The sequence below is a fragment of the Cydia strobilella genome, chromosome 10, assembly GCF_947568885.1.
Source record: "Cydia strobilella chromosome 10, ilCydStro3.1, whole genome shotgun sequence".
NCBI lineage: Eukaryota > Metazoa > Arthropoda > Insecta > Lepidoptera > Tortricidae > Cydia > Cydia strobilella.
In genome coordinates this window covers 9,012,003-9,033,620 of record NC_086050.1, presented here as the reverse complement: position 1 = coordinate 9,033,620, position 21,618 = coordinate 9,012,003, and the positions used below count along the sequence as shown (strand labels likewise).

Genomic DNA, 21,618 nt, shown 5'->3' with positions numbered 1-21,618 from the left:
ACTATTCTAACTAGTTGTCATATGGACTTTAGTTAAATAAACGGATAAAAACCATACTTACATTTTCATGACCAGTATTGTACAGTACAAGGTTTTGGCAAAGCACATGCAACCACCGTACTAAACTATTACAACAAACAACAAATGAAATATGCCAAATTAATTATTAATTAAGTTTAATTTAACTAATTCAGTCACTCAAATCAAGTCTAAATGATGTAAGATACATGTGCGTTTACATTACGCAATAAACTAACAATGAACCTGTCTTTAAAATAACTTCATGAAGTATAAAAGTAAAAATCGTCTTAACATTGACATAATGCGAGGTTTTAGATTCAAACTATCGAGAAGTATTGAATAAAGCATGCCCGAGAATTGTAACTAAATGTAACAAAATCGATAGTAGAGAAGGAGGGCCACCGCGAACATTAAAAATTAAAATTTCCTCTATTTTCCTCTGTGAATCTTGCATATTGGAACGAAAGACTTCTGTCTTAGATAGATGGAACTTCGATTGTCGATGCTCGCGGTTATAGCCTAGGTACCTAACAGTGGCGGAGCGTTCATACTGTTCATAGTACTTGACAGAGAAAAGGCAAGCCAAGTCAAGTTAGTCCGGTTGCCCAACGATTAGATGTATGACGCCATCGCCCCTGTTACCTGATTTAAATGCCAAATCAAATCGCTTACTTTTAGAGCCGGTTGCACCAACCACAGTTGACGGACTGACTAATGTCATTCAGCAGTGAACTATGAGACTTCCCATACAAAAAAAATAGCGAACTCTTTAACGGTGACAGACGGTTTGGTGCAACGGTTTGGTGTAATAATATACGTTCAGCAGCTTATTATAAATATTATATGGTAGGAAAAAAATCTGTAGACAAGTTTAAATAAGAATGGCAACAAAGCTCAAATACAAAATTGAGGTGCTGATGATCATGGACACTTGACAGTTCAATATGGAACAAGTATTGAAATTTCATATTTCACAACTAAATCGAATACGAGATCTCTCGGTCAAATGTGATACGTAAATAAAGACATTTGAAAACTTTGGTATTTATATGGTTGCAAATGGGCATTAGAAATTAACTTCCTAAACAAGCAAACTTGATATGTTACGTCAAATTTTACAATCCACTCGAAAGTTAACATAACCCTAAACATAGCCTAAAATCGTTCTACATCACAGTTGAGTTGAGCCGCGAACATCATTCGACAAGTATTTCTTTGTTTTCCTTTTCTACGGCGGCCTGACTTCTGGTCCTTCGGCCCCTGGACTTGCTTCTGGGTCTAGTTTCCTTTGCGGTTTTGCGTTTTCTGGCCACATTACCTCGGCTGCGCGCCGAGGATTGCGGCTCAAAATCGGGGTCATTGGCATCAGCGTCGTCGCCGGGAAAATCGTCGTTGTCGAGTTCGACTATCTCGACGATGCCGGGTAGATTTCGGTCGCCGGCTGGTCGGTAGTCGAGGTCATCGTACGTATCTTGGTAGCCATCTGGAGCGTCGCGACTAGGCAGGGCTCTGCGCTCTTGCTCAGGACTCGGCAAATTCAAGTTCTGCGTGAAGCAGCAATGGAAAGGATATCGGAATAGAACGGTGGGAGGGGGAGAATTAAAAAAAGCGTGTTAATAAAATTAAAACAAAAGGTGAAATTAAATTAAGCGACAAGTGGTAAAACGACATCGACGTGAGTGTGAAACTGGGCATGCTCGATAACAAGTTTTGTTAGCGCTCGCTTGCACTGGTGCTATAGAAGTGCATTGGCTTGCGAGTCTTTCATACTAAACACGGCCGCCAAATATAAATAATTTCACAAAATCTTCTTGCTCGCATATAATCATTTTGACATCGTGCCTGGTTACTAGCGTTAAGCGTGTCCGTCGGTAATAACACTAATAACATGTAATTGCGAGTGGCTGGTCGATGTACGAAATTCCTAAGACACGGTAGACAATTAGCTACGAATGGCAGGTATTTTAACGAATACTAAAATTTGTAAAAAACGAGGAAGGTATGTGTATTATTTGAATAAACGAAAGCGGTTATGTTAAGCCGCATATCTTGTTTACTTGACATGTATATCAAAATAAACTGCAAATTGTTTTAAACAATATACCGTTTTCATAGAAAAACTCAGAAGCCAATATCAACCTGTTCATGAAAGCATAGATTAGCACCATACTTAGCAAAAGCGAGATTTTTAGAGTGCCTGTAATACAAACCAATTTACGTGTTGTGATCAAACATGCCGTTTCGTTGTCTAAGTTTATTGACATCTACATGACAACAGACTGCTAGTAAAATGGCCAACGCAGTTAAAGGGTTAAAGTCCACCGTAACCCTTGTTTAGAAGTCGGCCTAAATGAAAACTGGTTTGAGTTATCTGATGTCATTTGTTTGAATGAACTTACATATCTGACTCACACCGACTCTTTTATTTGATAAGAATTACGGTGTAAGACTGCTTAGTGCCTATGAATGGCTTTACAGTTTGAAACATCCTGTTATGATATAACTAATATTTAAGTCCAAAAACATTACCGTTTTGTGTGCTCAGTAATATGTCTTGGGCGGTAACAGTACCTATATTGCGTATTCATAGCCAATATTATTAAAAATGTCTCCCACAAATGGAAACTTGGCATCGCAAGATTCTGATGAATCGACTGCATGTCTCCTAACATTGCTCAAAACAGTTCTTATTTAAGCAGTCATGATTCGAAGCATGCCATAAAAATATTACAAGCTAAGTAATGATCGCATAGGGTTGTCAACTCACCTTAATGGCTGTCTGCATAATAACTGTGGTGGCGTAGTTCACGCCCTTAGTGCCCAAGTTGAGCACTGTGTGATAGCCCTGGTCTTTGGCCTTTGCTATGTATTCATCTATCTCCTGGAAAAATAAAATTATTTTATTAAATATTTTAATTTGCGTTTTTTTTTTAAATAGTCACACTACTATATATAAATTATAAACTGAAATAGATGTCATATATTTAAGAAAAAGTGACGAAGCCCTCCAGTGGTGAAGGCCGGATTCGAACCGGCGTCTTTAGCAATCCGGGCTAACGCCTTGTACCCCTTGACAACCCCGCCACGGCAGAACCAGTCCCAATTTCTCGACAATATGCCATCATACTAAGACTAGGCGTCTTTGACCCACTCTAAGGGCAAGCAGTACGCGCTTGCACCTCATATACGAATTCCTTACGGAATTACGATATAGCGAGAGAGACTGGTGCTGCCATCTATACACAACTTTGGGAACAAATTAAATTATTTTATTAAATATGTAGTTTGATTTTGACCACTTGAGGGCTTCGTCACTTTTTCTTTAATATATGTCATCTATTTTAGTTTAATACCTACAATACTTATTCAAATAAACAATTATAAATATAAAAAGATCCAGATTTGATATGATCCTGTGGATTAGGTATAAACGGTTTTTAATTTTGATGTGTATTTATTAATTTATTATGAGGTTTCCTGATAGCTATTAAATGGCGGACTTTCACAAATCAAAAATTGTAACATACGCATAGCTTTCCTTATTTATAAATGCAACAAATCAACGAAAAACAATTATCCTCAAAGACGGTTTTTTTTGGGTCCATAAGAATTGGGTCATTCGTATATATTTTTTTCCCTAACACAAAACATAACCATTTGCCGGCTATTGTTTACCTCTGCCTTCATGTATTATTTGTGTTTCCATGTACATTTATTCTGAAGTTGTGCAATAAAGAGGTATTGTATTGTATAAACTAACACAAGACCACAAAGAAGTCAGTGTTTGTAGTAAAAATAGAATATGCACACCATTTAAAGCCTGACCAGGAATATATGATCACGCGCCATGTTGCGGAATTTCTTTGGAACTAAATTTTTCATACTAAACTGAACTGCCACCACATACATGAGAATAACAGCGACCTCTTGACAATGATCATATATTTCTGGTCGGGCTTTCCCATTAAATGACACGATTGTGTATAAGTATAATGTCTATAATATCTCTCTAATTATTGTTTCCGGTTTACGGTAGGTATAGTATAGGTATAACGGTACTGGAGCATGCAATCAATCATATCATCGTATTATAATTTATAATGCTCAGAGCGTATATTGTAAATTAAAGCGGTCAAGGATTTAACACGTTAATACTAACACTAAGCAATGCGAAACAATGACTTTTAATCAACCTTCTGAATTATCTACAAACGAATTATGTATGTTTACAACGTTTTTTTGGTTAACATGGGCTTGAGGTTTTTTACATAGGGGATATTATTGATGTTCTGCCACCAAAGTGCAGTACTAGCCTTTTTAGTAAACCATAGAATAACTTATACATACTGTACCTTTAACAGGTTTTTGACATCTCTGAGATAATAAAATATGACATTGATGCAGCAAGGCGGGTTGCTTACAGAGGATCTACCGGGAAACGCGAATCCGAAAATTCGCTATCTGCCTCTTTATTGCTCGAATATGCAAGTGACAGAGATGTAAGATAACGAAATTTCGATTTTCTTGTTTCGCGATAGACCCTCAGATTGTGGTGGTGGCGCCTCCTTCGCAGAGTTTCGCGCAATATTCCCTATTGATGATAATTTTACTACTCTTAAGTGCCTGACATAAAACTCCATGCTAATAAAAAAAAATGGAAATCGTTTTTCCCTAATAAGTAACACTTGTATCTAATTTCCTCTATTTTCATCAGCAATTAAAAACTCTCGCAAGTTTGAAATAACGTTTTATTGTACTAACTCGCCTAAATCAGTAATATTTAAATTAGTTGATAAAACGTACCTGTTCTCGCCTGCACAGCGCCGGGTGTACAAACTTCCTGTACAGAATGGAGGAGCCTTTGGTAGCAGGCGAGAGGAGCCACAGCACGAGTACAATCTTCACCTCGTAGTAGAACGGGAACCACGACAGGAACACGTCCGTGATAGTCTCCGTGCACGTGAACAGTGCGAAAACTATCCAGTACATCATCCATTTTACCTGGAAAACATTTACATTATTATTTCCATGCTTATGAAAGAAGTTAGAAAGTAAATTACGTAGATGGTGTCTGGCGTATATGTCAGTGTTGATATTGACACTGTCAGTGACTCATGGAACGGGTACAGGTAGTTAGAAGCCTAGACGTGCAACTCGCTCAGACGATAGTCCGAGTTCCCTTAAAACTTTGAATCGCAAAACGTGATACAGCTAGGACAATGAACTTTCGGGTTATCAATATGGGCGCACAGAGATAAGTAAATTTCGCTTGTTTCTAAAGTTGCCTGCGGAATCAGAGCTTGACAGAAATACAGGTGTAAAAACATTGTTTGTCAAACCGGTACTAAATGTGCCTTCGGGAGGCAGCGAGGCACGTTAAGAGGGCGTAGTCGATTTTGGAGCAAAAATGTAAAATTGATGGATTTAGTCGTTGAAATTATACACGTTTTGTTGCGTAATATCTAAATAACAAGTATTGATTTCTATTAGCACGTCTTCTCATCTTGCATTTTAATAATGAGGTCGCGAGCGTGCGTCACCGGTAATGCAAGAAGAGAAGGGACAGTTTTTAAAAATTCATAAAAAAATCATGGTGGTAAATTATACAAATTGATGTATAAGAATAGTTTCAGCAAATGTTGTAGATTGTTTAAGTATCAAAATTACGTTGAAATTAAGTCGATTTTCAGAGAAATTGTCACTTGTTTTGAAGTAATTTCTGGAGAAAATTGATTTTGTCTAACTTTCATTTACACTACTTCAAAGTCATAATAATAAAAATGTAGTCTGATAAATGTCAAGTACAGGATATGTGTAATACAAAATTACCATGTTTAGCAGTCCAAACTTGACGAATTTTACAAATAAGAGCGACAAAATCAGTGCTTTACGCGCGTTTACCTAAACGTCCATCAGAAAAGCAAACATTACTAATTTTGTGAGTCTGTTTTCAAAAAATTGATCTGATAAAAGGTAAGATAAGAAGACGTGCTAATAGAAACCAGTACTTGTTATTTCAATTAGGTAACAAAAGGTGTACAATTTCACGGACTAAATTTATCAATTTTACATTTTTGCGACTAAAATCGACACCGGCCTCTTAAAGGAACTAGAACGCGACATGTGTCTTCAATTGTAGTCACCTGCTTTTGCAGTTGACACTTGCGCCGACTAAGTATACACTTAAACAGTTTATTTGCCTTTATTATAGTTTGTATGGGCATTATTTTCTAACGATTTATATAATTGACCAAATATCGAGTTGACGTTACGTTTGGTTTAGAGCATTTACGGAGCGGATACCACCCACGCCGAATTGGCTCGATAAGGATGGCAGTATAAACGTCTTTTATGGACACTATTCTTCAAACTAGTGGGTCGTTTGAAAGTTTTGATGAATGCCTTAACCACAAATGCTTAGTCATTACTGTAGCCTTGAAGATAAACGCTCATTGTTTAATGTTCTTTAATATTTAGCACTAATCTACATTATTACCTGACATGGGCCGTGTCGAAAACGATTTATTTTGCATTCAAATCTTAAAGTCAAATAAGTCACTGGTAAGTGTTTAATATGTGTTAACATACATAATTGATGCTACGCCGGTTAGCATTAGCATTAGCATAACGGATAACAATACGCTTTAGTCTTCACATTAGCAAACAAACATAAAAGTAGCTAATTAATGAACCTATTACTGCTAGTTGTTTTGTTTTTGTAAATAAAAAGGGTATAGCACCGACACGGTGCGTTAATTTCCGCATGAGGGAGGTAAAGGACACGCCGGGAATCGAAGCGTTGCATTGCTAACAGCTAGAGCGTACACCCGTGACAATGCTATTAGTTTCAACGTAGGTACGCGACTGTTTTCAATGCGCATTTATTGGTACTACGTAGTATCAATTACTCCACCCTAGTTGGTGGTGGTGGTGGTCAAAGTTATTTAATAAAAAGGGTTTACTTACGTATTCTTTCAAGTTCTTCGTCCGTACAGCTTTATATGAAGCGTAAGCCGGGTAGAGGGTCCCGAATACCAATCTGCAAAACGGATACAGCACCAGATAAGATATCATCCTTGGGGCGAGGAATCCGATGATTAGGGAAAGGATAGTAAAGTTTCCAAACGTCACACTAGGTACGCATTTGCTCAGAGCAAAGCCTAAGTTCACGAAGAATCGACGAAGGACTCGATCTCTCGGGCCGAGAGAGGAGTCATCGTCGCTTTCGACGACGTTCGGGTCGTATGCAACAAGTTCACGGCCGTTTTTGAATGTGTCAGCAGCGAGACGAGCGGTGCCTTGCTCGAACTTGTTGACAATGAGTCTAACGCTTGACAGTCCGAGGCTGAGCGTCGGCAAGCGATGGTCGTCACGGTTACCGCGCGCGCTTGCCTCCATGGAGACGGTCGAACCGCGACATTGGTACTATACACGACAACTGCACTAATTGATTACGTCTGTCCGAGTGCGTTCCCGTATGGTTGTATAAACTGATGCGCACTAGCATGTTGTTTTATCGATACTGAGTGTTGAAGATCTCTTGTACCATCATTGGCGTGATGCGGAATAACTGAATCAACAGCATTTGGAATGCTGCTTGTTCTACATGTAGACCTGTACCGCTGGCTATATTTTGACCCCTAGGTTATAAAAATATTAAAGTCAATTCTGTTTTCGCTTATGAATACTTTGTTAAGATGTAAATCTTACATTTTGTTTTGTGTCATATATATAATTTGCTTTTCTAGTAATTTGTTATTTTGTGGTAATTATTTTTTATTTTGAATTATCTTGGAGAAAAAAATATTCGAGAGAAAACATGTAACTGTGTTGCATTTAGGATAGTGTTTTTAGTGTGAAAACATAGTTTGTGTCAATTACGTCCACTGCAATCTGATACTATGTCATAATATTCTAAATGACACAAAAAAAAATTAGAGTTAAAAAAAATTACTTAGGTCGAATTTAATCGTTTAAATAGGTCCATTAAATGATTTTGTGTCTTATTAAGGCATAGCTTCATAAGATATTTGATGATTTTGTTGTAACAGGCTGTCACCGTTACAAAAGAATATTAAAGATATTAGAGTTTACATATTATTAATTTGAAATGCGGGATAAATAAGATGTATGAATTTGTGTCACTTGCATCCACTGCATAAACAAATATTACAAAAATATTATTTGCGTTCAAACGAAGCTAGCGGGCGGTCTGAATGGGCAACGGAGGCCGTGCAGGGTGGGGCCGCGGCGTGACCTTGCCGTACGCAACGCATGTTTACTTCGCCTGTGCGCCAAATTAACGCAACTTATTCAAAGAAGTTACGCAAACAACACAACAACAAGCAACAAGCAAGCAAAGAATGCGTCGAATTATCTTTTACCTATTTAAATCTCATAGATATTGTACAATGTCACCATTATGCAAAAGAACTGTAAGTACATGTTTGATTTGCGAGCGAGCTGGCAACATTGCGCAGGGAAATCTTAAAAATATCGCGTTTACGTGAACGCTACATACATTTGTGACAGTGATAGGGAAAAGGTACCACTAAAGTAAAATTTGGTTATAAATACCGTGACTTTCTTTCATTCTTTGATAAAAAAAATTGCTATTTATGCAACAAGTGCGGAAATCATCTTTACGCACGTGTATCATACAATGTTTTACTATGCATTGTGCGAGTAAATAAAAAAACATGTCATGGCAAATAAGTTTAATTATTAAAAGGAGTGTTTTAAATCGACACGAGTTGCGAATTACCTATTCGCACGTGTATCGTACGTTTTACAGTACATATGGCCCTTTAAACTTTCGACATATGCACGGTAAGTGCTTTTTTCCGCACTAGTGCGAGAAAGTAGCACCATATGTACTGTAAAAAAAAATTGAAAACAAAAAGCACTAGTGCGGAAAAGCAGTACTTTCCGCACGACATGGCTCCGTAGGAAACGCACTTTTCGAGCACATGCATTGTAAAAAAATATATAGGACTGTATCTCCTAAACCATGCGTCGTAGCGCAAAAATAATAAAATTTTCGTTCCCCTTTATGTAACCCAAAAGTAATACATGAAAAATACAATGAAAAAAAAAAGAAACAAAATCTTTATAGGGCTGTATTAGCTGTATCTCCTATATCGTGCATCGTAGCGCAAAAAAAATCAAATTTTCGCTTCCCTTTAAGAAGCCCCTAATTAAGATTTAAAAACGCAAAAAAGAAAAAAAAAGAGGAAAAAATCTTTATAGGGCTGCATCTCCTAAACCGTGCATCGTAGCACAAAAATAATCAAATTTTCGTTCCCCTTAAGAAATCCTTAATTAAAACTTAAAAAAAACCAGGAAAAAAACTTTATAGAGCTATTATTGCTATATATATAGATATAATATCTCCTAAACCGTGCTTGGTGGCGCAAAAATAATAAAAATTTCGTTCCCCTTTATGAAGCCCCAAAGTAATATACTAAAAACACAATGAAAAAAAAGAAAAAAAATAACAAAAAAACTTTATAGGGCTGTATCTCCTACACCGTGCATCGTAGCGCAAAAATAATTAAAAAAAATCCCTTTAAGAAACCCCTAATTAAGATTGAAAAACGCAAAAAAGAAAGTGGAAAAAAAAACATTTTAGGGCTGTATCTCCTAAACCGTGCGTCGTAGCGCAAAAATAATAAAATTTTCGTTCCCCTTTACGGAACCCCAAAGTAATATACAAAAAAACACAATGAAAAAAAAAAACAAAAAAAAAATCTTTATAGGGCTGCATATCCTAAATCGTGCATCGTAGCGCAAAAATAATCAATTTTTCGTTCCCCTTTAAGGATCCCTTAATTAATACTTAAAAAAAAACAAAAAAAAACAGGAAAAAATCTTTATAGAGCTATATCTCCTAAACCGTGCGTGGTAGCGCAAAAAGAACAAAATTTTCGTTCCCCTTTACGGAACCCCAAAATAATATACAAAAAACACAATGGAAAAAAAAAACAACAAAAAAAATCTTTATAGGCCTGCATCTCCTAAACCGTGCATCGTAGCACAAAAATAATCAAATTTTCGTTCCCCTTTAAGAAACCCTTAATTAAAACTTAAAAAAAAACCAGGAAAAAACTTTATAGAGCTATTATAGCTATATATAGTATATATATAGATATAATATCTCCTAAACCGTGCGTGGTGGCGCAAAAATAATAAAATTTTCGTTCCCCTTTATGCAACCCATAATTTATATTTAAAATAAAAACGCAAAATTTAAAAAAAAAACTTTATAGGGCTGTATCTCTTAAACCATGCGTCGTAGCGCAAAAATAATTTAAAAAAACCCCTTTAAGAAACCCGTAATTAATACTTAAAAAAAAAAAACAAAAAAAACCAGGAAAAAAAACTTTATAGAGCTGTATCTCCTAAACCGTGCGTGGTACCGCAAAAACAATAAAATTTTCGTTCCCCTTTATGCAACCCATAATTTATATTTAAAAAAAAACGCAAAATTTAAAAAAAAAATCTTTATAGGGCTGTATCTCCTAAACCATGCGTCGTAGCGCAAAAATAATAAAATTTTCTTTCCCCTTTATGCAACCCATAATTTATATTAAAAAAAAAAACGCAAAATAAAAAAAAAACATAGGGCTGTATCTCTTAAACCATGCGTCGTAGCGCAAAAATAATTTAAAAAACCCCTTTAAGAAACCCGTAATTAATACTTAAAAAAAAAACAAAAAAAAACCAGGAAAAAAAACTTTATAGAGCTGTATCTCCTAAACCGTGCGTGGTACCGCAAAAATAATAAAATTTTCGTTCCCCTTTATGAAACCCCAAAGTAATATACAAAAAACACAATGTAAAAAAGAAAAAAAAACAATAAAAAAATCTTTATAGGGCTGTATCTCTTAAACCATGCGTCGTAGCGCAAAAATAATTTAAAAAACCCCTTTAAGAAACCCGTAATTAATACTTTAAAAAAAAAACAAAAAAAAACCAGGAAAAAAAACTTTATAGAGCTGTATCTCCTAAACCGTGCGTGGTACCGCAAAAACAATAAAATTTTCGTTCCCCTTTATGCAACCCATAATTTATATTTAAAAATACGCAAAATTTTAAAAAAAAATCTTTATAGGGCTGTATCTCCTAAACCATGCGTCGTAGCGCAAAAATAATAAAATTTTCGTTCCCCTTTATGAAGCCCCTAAATAATATACAAAAACACAAGAAAAAGAAAGAAAAAAATAATAACAAAAAAACTTTATAGGGCTGTATCTCCTAAACCGTGCATCGTAGCGCAAAAATAATCAATATCCGTTCCCCTTTAAGAAGCCCCTAATTAAGATTTAAAAACGCAAAAAAGAAAACGAGAAAAAAATCATTTTAGGGCTGTATCTCCTAAACCGTGCGTCGTAACGCAAAAATAATAAAATTTTCGTTCCCTTTTATGAAACCCCAAAGTAATAACAAAAAACGCAATGACAAAAAAAAGAAAAAAAAACAACAAAAAAAACTTTAGGGATGTATCTCCTAAACCGTGCATGGTAGCGAAAAATAATCAAATTTTCGTTCCCCTTAAGAAGCCCTTAATTAAGATTTAGAAACGTAAAAAAGAAAAAGAAAAAAATCTATATAGGGCTGTATCTCCTAAACCGTGCGTCGTAGCACAAAAATAATCAACTTTTCGGTCCCCTTTATGTAACCATTAATTTATACAAAAAAAAACGCAAAAAAAAAAAGAGTTTTTTTATAGGGCTTGATCTCCTAAACCATGCGTCGTAGCGCAAAAATAATTAAATTTTCGTTCCCCTTTATGAAACCCCAAAGTAATATACAAAAAACACAATGTAAAAAAGAAAAAAACAATAAAAAAACTTTATAGGGCTGTATCTCCTAAACCGTGCGTCGTAGCGCAAAAATAATCAAATTTTCTTTCCTCTTTATTCAACCCTTAATTTATATTTAAAAAAAAACGCTTTCACTAAACTGCTGTAACTCGGAAACTTAGAATCCACAAAGGGGACTTTACTAAATTATGACACATATTAAAGCCTGACCAGTAATATATGATCATTGTCAAGAGGGCGCTGTTCATTCTCATGTATAGGGTGACAGTTCAGTATAGTATAAAAAAATATTGTATTTAATGAACATCATCATCAATGTAATTAATGTTGCTTGCCACGCTTAAACATAACAAAAATCACAATAAATTGCGTCTTAAAATAAACTTAAAAAGTCTACTAAAAATCGAAACAAAAGTAATTTTTAAGTCGCTGTTGTGACATTCTCAATCAAAAGGTAGGTACCACTTTGTCGTTTACCATAAAGACGAAATTTGATTATATCTTTATACAAATAACCTGTCAGAGAAAGTGGTACCTTTTCATTAGGAACGTCACAAATGTTGGTCAGTATGAGGAGTGCAGCCTACAGTTTATTTTTAATTATATTTATATACCTACTACGGTAAGATTGATAAGACAATGTAATTATGCCTCCGAATGAAATAAATACACTGTATCGCAAAACTAAGTGGCGAGACAGCTCATAATGCCATCTCTTGGTTGGTCTTAACAAGGGTAAAGGAGATAGTATTAAGATCTCAGTCGCCAGCTGATATTGCGGCAAGTATAATAAGCACCCCACCCGCGTAGGTACCCTTCCCCGCGCACGCCCTTCTTGTTCAATTGAGTTTTATTTTGCCAGATAGTAAAAAAACCGTGGATCAAAATGACCCAAATTATGAATGATGTCTCAATGTGGTATTATAATATTGTAGACGTAAACTTAATAACATGAATTTTTTTTTGAGGCAGATACAGGGTGTTAATTAGAAAAAAAATTTTTTTAAATAAAAGCGGTGGATGAATTTGACACAGATTTGTTTGAATAACATATAACAATGTTCTGTAAAGTACAACACTTCACTTACCGACTCTAATATTTTTTTAGGCGTTTTAGGATCAATATTAGGTATTTATTAAATGCCATTATACCCGTGGATGAAAATGACACAAAATGCGTGTGTACGTCGGAAGCCACTTTGCCTTTACAGGGAAACAAAGAATTTCGTCTCGAATATTTTTTTTACAGAATGCTGATTGAAAAAAGAAATACCTAAATTTCTACCTAAGCAAATACCTAGGATGACACAAAATATTATTTTTAGGTTTAGTATATGGTCTGGAAACTATATATAAAAAATAAGCAACATTAATATTCTTATAACCTCAGAAGTTATTGGTACAGGTCTAATGGCCGAGAGCACGCAATAGCTACTTGGAAAAGCTTCTACTTAGTGGCTTTAGACGTCAAATACGTTATGTTTGAATGCACAATTATAATGGTCAGTTATTTCAATTGTTTATTAGTCTGCCTTGTTTCCTATTTGGATTTGATCAATACTATTAAGTATAATGATGATTATAAAATCTTCATTAAAAACAAAATGGTAATAATAACAACTGAAAAAGTGCACGAACCCGTGACAATTTAACGAGAAGCTAATAATGCTGGACATAACTACTAAAATTCAGTCTCACAATAGTCTAGACTTTACATTTTAATAATACCTAATATTTATACATCAACAGTGTTTTGGCAACATTTCAAAACCTACACTTGCATGAAAATTTGATATTAAATACACAAGTGATTTGGTTATGAGAGACAATTATAATAATAATAATAATAAAAAGCCTTTTTATTTTCTTATCAACTACTTACAAACTTGGTAACACTTGATATTGTTAATTTATTTTAATTAATATATATATGTTTACTTTTTAAAACTTATTTTACTCGGTTAGTATAATTATTTTACTTATTTTTATGTTTATGTATTTAAAACTAAAAGTTGATAGAAACCCCACTTTATTGGGTAAAGGCCTCCTCCAATTTGTTCCACTCGTCTCTGTTTTTTGCCTTATTTAGCCATCTTAGACCGGCCGTGGCTACTATGTCGTCGCTCCATCGCTTTCGTGGTCGTCCTGCCTTTCTTTTTACGTCGGGACCTTTCCATAGAGTCGCTTCTTTTGTCCACCGTTCATCTGTGTATCTTGCTACATGGCCGGCCCATCGCCATTTTATTTTAAGTGCATATTTTAGTGCATCTGTGATTTTCGTTTTGTTTCTTATGCGTTCACTTCTGACTTTATGTATTTTCCTTAGCATGCTAAAGCTAAGGAGAGACAATTAATCTAATAGATATCTACGTTAAAAGAACCGGAAACAAGCAATGCAATGGCAGCTTTTTTGCATGATTGGTCGGTTTGGTCGCCGGCATTTACAGTTAAACCAATTGAAGATGACCTCCCCCACTACATCAGGTCAGGCCCCTTACTTCGCAACCAGGGAACACTACAAGCATCTTATAAGACTGGTCTTGTTAAAAATAAACAAGACAATTGCATGGCAGATGCGCGCACATTGGGTGTATAGGTATAGGTGTAATAATCATGTATTGTCCTATTGTCAACACTAGATTTGTTTATATAAGTTTGCAGACTGTTTGATGCAAAGGAGAGAATGCAGTCTAGTCTAGTTTGCTTTGTAACGAAATGCTATTCAAATACTAAGACAAAATTGTAGTAAGTAGATAAGTATCAGGCTTGCAAGACAAGAATATGAAGCTACAAACTTTAGATATAATGGAAACAAGTATTTTTAAATAAGAAAGTGAGCTCGTAAATATGTGAATCCCACGCGAATGATATCATATTCTCTTTATTAGTTCTCGAGATCATCGACGAAGAAAGAATTTCATCAGAACTTAAATACGTATTGTATGTAATATCAAAATATCGTACACTTAATTATCTACTGAAAGTTCAAAGTAATGCAAGAAAGAAACGCAAAACGCTTTGGAACAGAAAAATTAGAACAAAAATAAACGCGGAAGCGGCGCCCTTCGTTCCAATTCTTCTTTGTTCGATCCCTGTGTGTGTTATATATGTTTTAATTTACAATACAAACTACTGTTAAATACTGTAAATTACTGTAATTTTTTTGTAAACCTGTGTTGTGTACAATAAAGTGATTACTACTACTCTACAAACCGTCTGTCCTTATTACGTTACGTTTCCGCGCGTGTGCAATGAGATTAACTTCTTAGGCTTAGAACGCACTGCGATTAATTTCTTGGGGTTTCAGTCTAATTTCTTGCGGTTTCAGTCTTTTAAGTGCGTGCGCCTATGAAGCATGCCGTACGTTACACTTTTTCTGGACTCACTTTGGACTGTTAGTATCTTTAAAGCAATAGGGCTTAGATCAATAGACTACACGAAAGAGTGAGTTTCGTATTTGGTTCTTTCATTCCTATCTGGTGAGAACTATGGTCAATCGTGGTCAGTTTGTAATAAAAAAAAAAAACAAAAGACAGGTTTCAAAATTAACGGATTAGAGGCGATAAATAAAGCGATGATGCAAACTGCTTGCCAAATGAGGCGTAAAACGCGTCCGAGTATGAACTGTTTAATGTATTGATTTCATTTACAGCCGGTGTATTACACATTAATAGACATGCGAGAAATACTTTTAGAATCCATCTTTAATGTTTTTAATTACACGTTGCGATATTTTATTACTTGTCCTAACCTAATAACTATTTTGGGAGCCGATACGAGTTATTGCTAAATGCTAAAATAGCACTTCCTGAACGGAAAATGCTGGGCGCTACATTCGCGTAGTTTCTTGACGAGAGAAACTAATATAGGGACGTAAAATACAAAATGGTACAAAGAACTGCTCCATCGGTTTCCACGGGCTCTTTCAGTAAAATAGGTATTTAACTGCAATCTTGAAAACAAAATCATTTTGGTAGCGAGCGATGTTCTTGCATAGGTATTTAAATGTTGTATTTTATTTAACTCCTTACGTTGACTCATTCTCGGGAATAGCTTACTATAGGGACCGTGCGCGTTGGAGGGTCTGCCATCTTGTGGCCTTAATCGGAAATATAACCTATACATATTGACACTTCACGCCAAAGCAAGTGCGTTCACGTACGTTTTCTTGTGCCTTGTACTGCCAGTCGGCCATCTTGTGGCCTCCATTGGAAGCTTGAACTAGATATTTATATATTTCGCGCCAATAAACAGGGTGCTCCTGTGCTGCCCCCTACAGTTCTTGCACGTTTCCTATATTTTAGTAACGAAAATATAACTCCCCCCACGATGTAGGCCGCATAGCATATAGGTCAAGAACCTCCGGTGGGCTGTGCATCTTAAAGCGCATCTCACGCGATCCGGTTTAGCCTTTGTGCGTCGACTTGTTTACATTGTAGGGTTATGATAATAAGATTGGAAAACCTGGCAAGAATAAAGAAACGATAACTATCGAAAATACTGCAACTATTTCCTTTTTAGATTGAGATTTTAAAATAACACACTTTGACTACAAAAAAAATTGCAGACTGGGTCCATAAAACCAAAGAATGAGAAAAAGTAGTTTGTTAGGAAAACGACTTGGCTGTTAATGATATATAAGCAGGTGATAAAGTAGAAAGCTATGCAGTTTTGGGGGCATCATTTTACTATGTTTTCGTAAAATGACCGCCATACTTCCCAGTGTGCTGTCCTCTTGAAGTCAATAAAAATAGCATGTAAGTTCGCATCTGTAGCTTCAACACTTTTGGAATACTTATATTAACTCGTCTAGTCAGATTTAGAAAAAGTTAATTAAAGTTAGCTAGCTTGTATTTATAAACGTGGTTCCGTGCCTTCTCGATCATATGTTTCGATAAATATGTCTAAATTAAAAAATTTTTTTTCAAACAAAGTAAAATGACAGCATTTAACTTTTCCTAATTCTGGACATGAGTATAGTATACCTACTCATATTAGCTATACGTAATGAAGTGAATTATAGCCATTAGGACTATAACTTGTTGATGCGCACTACCTCAAAGTGCATGGAATAATTTATGTCCTGTCCTGACAAGGGCTTTGTTCAAAGTGACTCATCGTAGCTTGAGCTTTGAAAGACAATAGAAACGAATGTAGATTCGATTATTGTCTGAAGGCTATTAGTAATATTTTTTCCTCGTTTTGTTGAAGTGTATATGTAATTTGCGTGTTAATGGTAGCACATAACAGTTGGATAACAATAACAAACGTAGGTAACTAATTTTACAAAAACCATTTGTACCAGGAGGCATTTTTCTTGGTATTTCTTTTCTATTTCCAGTTTTTCCGTTTCCACCCTGATCAGGAAGAACTGAGGAAACACGCGTTTTATGATAACTGTTACTGTTTGACCTATTAACCTTTTCGACGCCGTGTCAAACACAAAAGCTGTCACTCGGACGCCACGTCACCGAAGTGTCAAAACTGAAATTGAACTTTATGCACATGCACGTAGGTTAATGTTGCTCTGTGGTCTTTGACCGATTAATCCGTCTTTGGCGTTGGACCTGCGGTGCCGATATATCCGTCATTGGCGTCCGAAAGGTTACGGGGCCCATTGACTATCAGTCCGGCGGACGATATCGCCCTGTCAGTTGTTCGGAACTGTCAAATTTTTGATATCGTCCGGCGGATTGATAGTCAGTGGACCCCTTTAATCGCAACTTTTGGCTAAATAGGCTTTACCTAGACTTTTGAGCATACTGTGTGCTGTGTGCAATTCATTTACACGTCAATGGCTGTTCCCTAAATGGGACGGTCCAAATCGGACGCGTAGAAGTCTTTTTACTATAATTTCATATTTTCTTCAGATACGAGATTCTTTTTTTTCTATATTTTTATCAGATACGAGAATATAAGTCCCAGAAAGCCACACCCTTTACTAAATTTCCAAATCCATATTAAGCAGCAACTTCCTACTGCAATAGAGTACAGCTAATATTGACGCACCAAATACGGCGCGTGCGCATCGCATCAGGGTCGATGTAACGTCCAGTAGAGCGTGCATTAACTAATAATCGCGCTTTGTGGAATTAGGTACAATTACTGCTCATAAAATGGCATACGGATAAAGAAAGTCATCTTTTGTCTTTAGAGAAATTTATTTACTTATTAAAGATCTTATTATCTTAGTGTGTTTGCAATTGTTTACTGGTAAAATAGACCCAAATGAAAATATACCTATATCAGCGGAGCTGTAATTTTCATGTTTTAGAACTATTTAAAAAAAATTACAGATTAAGACTAAATCATATTTCTAGACCACACATTGTGGATGACATAATATTAGGCAAAGGTAAAATGTTCGCTACGATTGCTGCATATAAAAAGGTAGAAAACATGGAGCCGTTTGTCTTTGGGGACCTTTCTGTATTTTATTATTGTAATTTCGAAAAACTTATTCAGCATTATGGCATAACGCAACATAAAATAACTACTTCGTAATATATACCTACTTCGTATGCACTTCACATCTTTAAAGTGTGCCAAATTAGATTTAAGACAACATAGCGTGTTGCGGGAGGGGAGGCCCTTTGCTCTAATTACAAAGATAGAACTGTATAATGTTATACATACAATGTACCTACACAAGTTTAGTATGGAACACGTAATCAGCTTTCAATCTATAATTGACTACAAACAGCAAGATTGTATCTTTAAGGCCGTTCCATCGGTTTGCCGCTGTCTTTGTCACATTTCGCAAGACAGAACGGGAAAGAACATACGCGCCAAGTGTCAATTTTGATCGAATTTTGTCGGTTTTTATTTATTTTAAAAACGTTACCTTACAATATCGAAATTCTAAAGCTATGAAATTACTATTTATGTAAAGATTGTTTTTTCTTGCAAAACCTAACACTAAGCACCGAGCCGCTCGAGGTTGTTTTAAATGTGATTTCACTTATCCGAAAATGGTCGCAACCTTGATACCTTCTCGGTGATTATTGTGTTGCGAAGCTCAAGGCAAAACCCCACAACATTTCAAAAACGTGCTTACGAATCACACTAAAAACGAACGGTTAAGAAACTATTGAAGTCGATATTTTTCTACAAGCGCACAAATGCATTTTAACTTAGATAATTGATTTCCTGACTAAATGTCTCTGTTTTCAGAAAATCAAGAATTCCACAACTACAGGTAAGTACATATGGTGTATGTCATGGTATTGTAATTGAAAAACGGTCATGACCGGACGTCGTATGCCGCGGCACGATAATTGACTGTGCAATAGTTATTTTCGGGAGGGTAACCTACATTTTAAACTAGGTACATAGATTTGTATTGACCGGGATATGGACCGTGATTACCTTTTGTATTGTTTTTGAGCTCCCGATATTTCGACACAATTACATGCATCTTGTTCACGGGTGACTGAAAATAGCGGGTGGGTGTCAAAGTTGTGTAGACCGCGCGCTCGGACACCCACCCGCTATTTTCAGTCACCCGTGAACAAGATGCATGTAACTGCGTCGAAATATCGGGAGCTCAAAAACAATACAAAAGGTAATCACGGTCCATATCCCGGTCAATATAAGTCTAGTGAAACTAACCGTGAATCATTCAAAACTCTTAGGTACATAGACTATGACTCCTGAACCATTAAAATTACTGAGCCACCGAAGCGTTATGAAATAACAACAAAGACTGCTTTGTTACCAGTTTAATTTCATTCTGCATTTGACTAAAAAATTGTCCTAATTTACAAAGCTATTAACTGCCAGGTTTTCGAATAAGATTTGTTCGCAAGTAATGACTTTGATTGTCATGTCACTTACAAGAGTTTGATGAAAATAAGGGTCATTCAAACGACTTACATTTTATTATGTTATAAAGTAAAAACACCTTTACATACAATTAAATATAAATAACAACAACATGATCCTCGTAATAAATAGTTATTCTTATGTCCAGTTTCGTTCGAGAAGACATTTTTTACTTAGGTCAGTCTACGTCACCGCAAAACTGGACTCCGTCGAGGTTAACCCTAAAAAGGCAAGACAAGCGGCCTCTATAAGGTCATAATTATGTCGGAGTCAAGGTATTCGACGTATGAACGTATTGAGCGCACTCGGAACAGACACTAATAACACCTACTGATAGTGAATCACAGAACGGTTAGGTGTCAACGCACTTCACTAAGTTGCATAGAATATCGGTCGCGGCGCGGGCGCTTGCGGCGTGCGCTTGAGACTAAAGCTTCTTCAAATCTTCACACAACCAGGAGGCGAACGGCCGGGCTTACCGAAAATAGCACCCGGCAGTGCAACGGGGTATCCCGGTGACGAATTCCGACGGTTGCTGCTCGATTTCAAGTCATTGGAGCTAGCTGACTTGACGCTCTAATTCTATTTCCAATATTAGCGTTAATATTTGTATAAAACAAGTTTTGTTCGATATACACTTTGATTAGCTTGTCTGTTAATCAATTTGAGCTTTTAGACAACAATAAATGGACGAGTGGTCTTCTAGAGAGCTGGTAAACGTCTGAAGGTTAAAATGGGACTAAGAAATGAAATGTTGCCAATTTTTGGTGCTAGTGGCAAGTCTCGAAATTGAGAATGATTGGACATTTGCCAACACAGCTGAACTGCTTTTGTGTATGCATAATGTAGCAGCAATTTAGTGATAATACGACATGCGATTGTATATGAAGTTATTAATTTTTACCTGGCTATGACGGAACAAAATGAGGGTTATATAAATTGGACCTGTATGCATGTATGTACGCAGATTTTTGATAGATCTACCCAAAGTGCTTACAAAACGCCACATAAGTTTTTTGTTTGTTTGTTTTTACTTTCATCTGCCATCGGCTTTCTTAGCCATTATCAGATAGTATGAATCTATTAATTTATTTTTCCAGGTGGTGGTCCATTAACCACCATTCCTTTTATGTGAAGAGAGGGGGTGGGTTATTCTCTATCTCTATAAGAACTCCTATTTAATGAGAAATGATTCCCAAATTTGTACCATATTTTTATCCTTTTAAAACAAATAACACCAAAATAATCATTTTTAACCCAAAAATTGTAAACGATCACCAAAGTTAAAACTCCAGTTTAATGTGAAATTATAACCAATTTTTTAAATCTTGTTATCCTATTAAAGCAAATGATTCCAAACTAAGCATTGTAAACCCAAAAATAGTAAATGATTACCAAAATTAGACCTCCATTTTAATGTGAAATTATAACCAAATTATTTAGTTTTGCTATCCGATTAAAGCAAATTACTTGAAGTCGGTTTAAAATGTGCAAATATTTATCATCTTGTTATTCCATTTAATTAATTAATCCACTTCGTCACTTTTTTCTAGTAGCATTTCGTTTCTGTAAGGGTCGCAGTTCTAACCTAACCCACTTTTTTGTAGCATTTCGTTTCTGTAAGGGAAGCAGTTCTAACCTAACATAACCCAATTTTATAGTAGCATTTCGTTTCTGTAAGGGTCGCAGTTGTAACCTAACCCACTTTTCTTGTAGCACTTCGTTTCTGTAAGGGTCGCAGTTCTAACCTAAACTAACCCACTTTTATAGTAGCATTTCGTTTCTGTAAGGGTCGCAGTTCTAACCTAACCTAACCCACTTATTTGGTAGCATTTCGTTTCTGTGACGATCGCAGTTCTAACCTAACCTTATCCACTTCTCTAGTAGCATTTCTTTTATGTAAGCGTGACGCGTGACTGAATTGAGGATTGGGTCAGGCGAGCGCGGC

The 21,618-nt window shown here is 35.9% G+C and overlaps 1 protein-coding gene across 3 annotated transcripts in view; it reads right to left on the bottom strand.

Moving 5' to 3' along the window:
* Positions 1-21,618, bottom strand: part of LOC134744557 (receptor expression-enhancing protein 1) — a 49,597-nt gene that overhangs the window by 24,052 nt on the left and 3,927 nt on the right. For all 3 annotated transcript variants that reach the window (XM_063678393.1, XM_063678395.1, XM_063678394.1), the window contains exons 2-4: positions 6,988-7,060; positions 4,825-5,022; positions 2,789-2,902 (exon numbers count right to left, since the gene is read on the bottom strand). In XM_063678393.1, the coding sequence (XP_063534463.1) occupies positions 2,789-2,902; positions 4,825-5,022; positions 6,988-7,060 (385 nt within the window). The remainder of the gene's footprint in view (positions 1-2,788; positions 2,903-4,824; positions 5,023-6,987; positions 7,061-21,618) is intronic.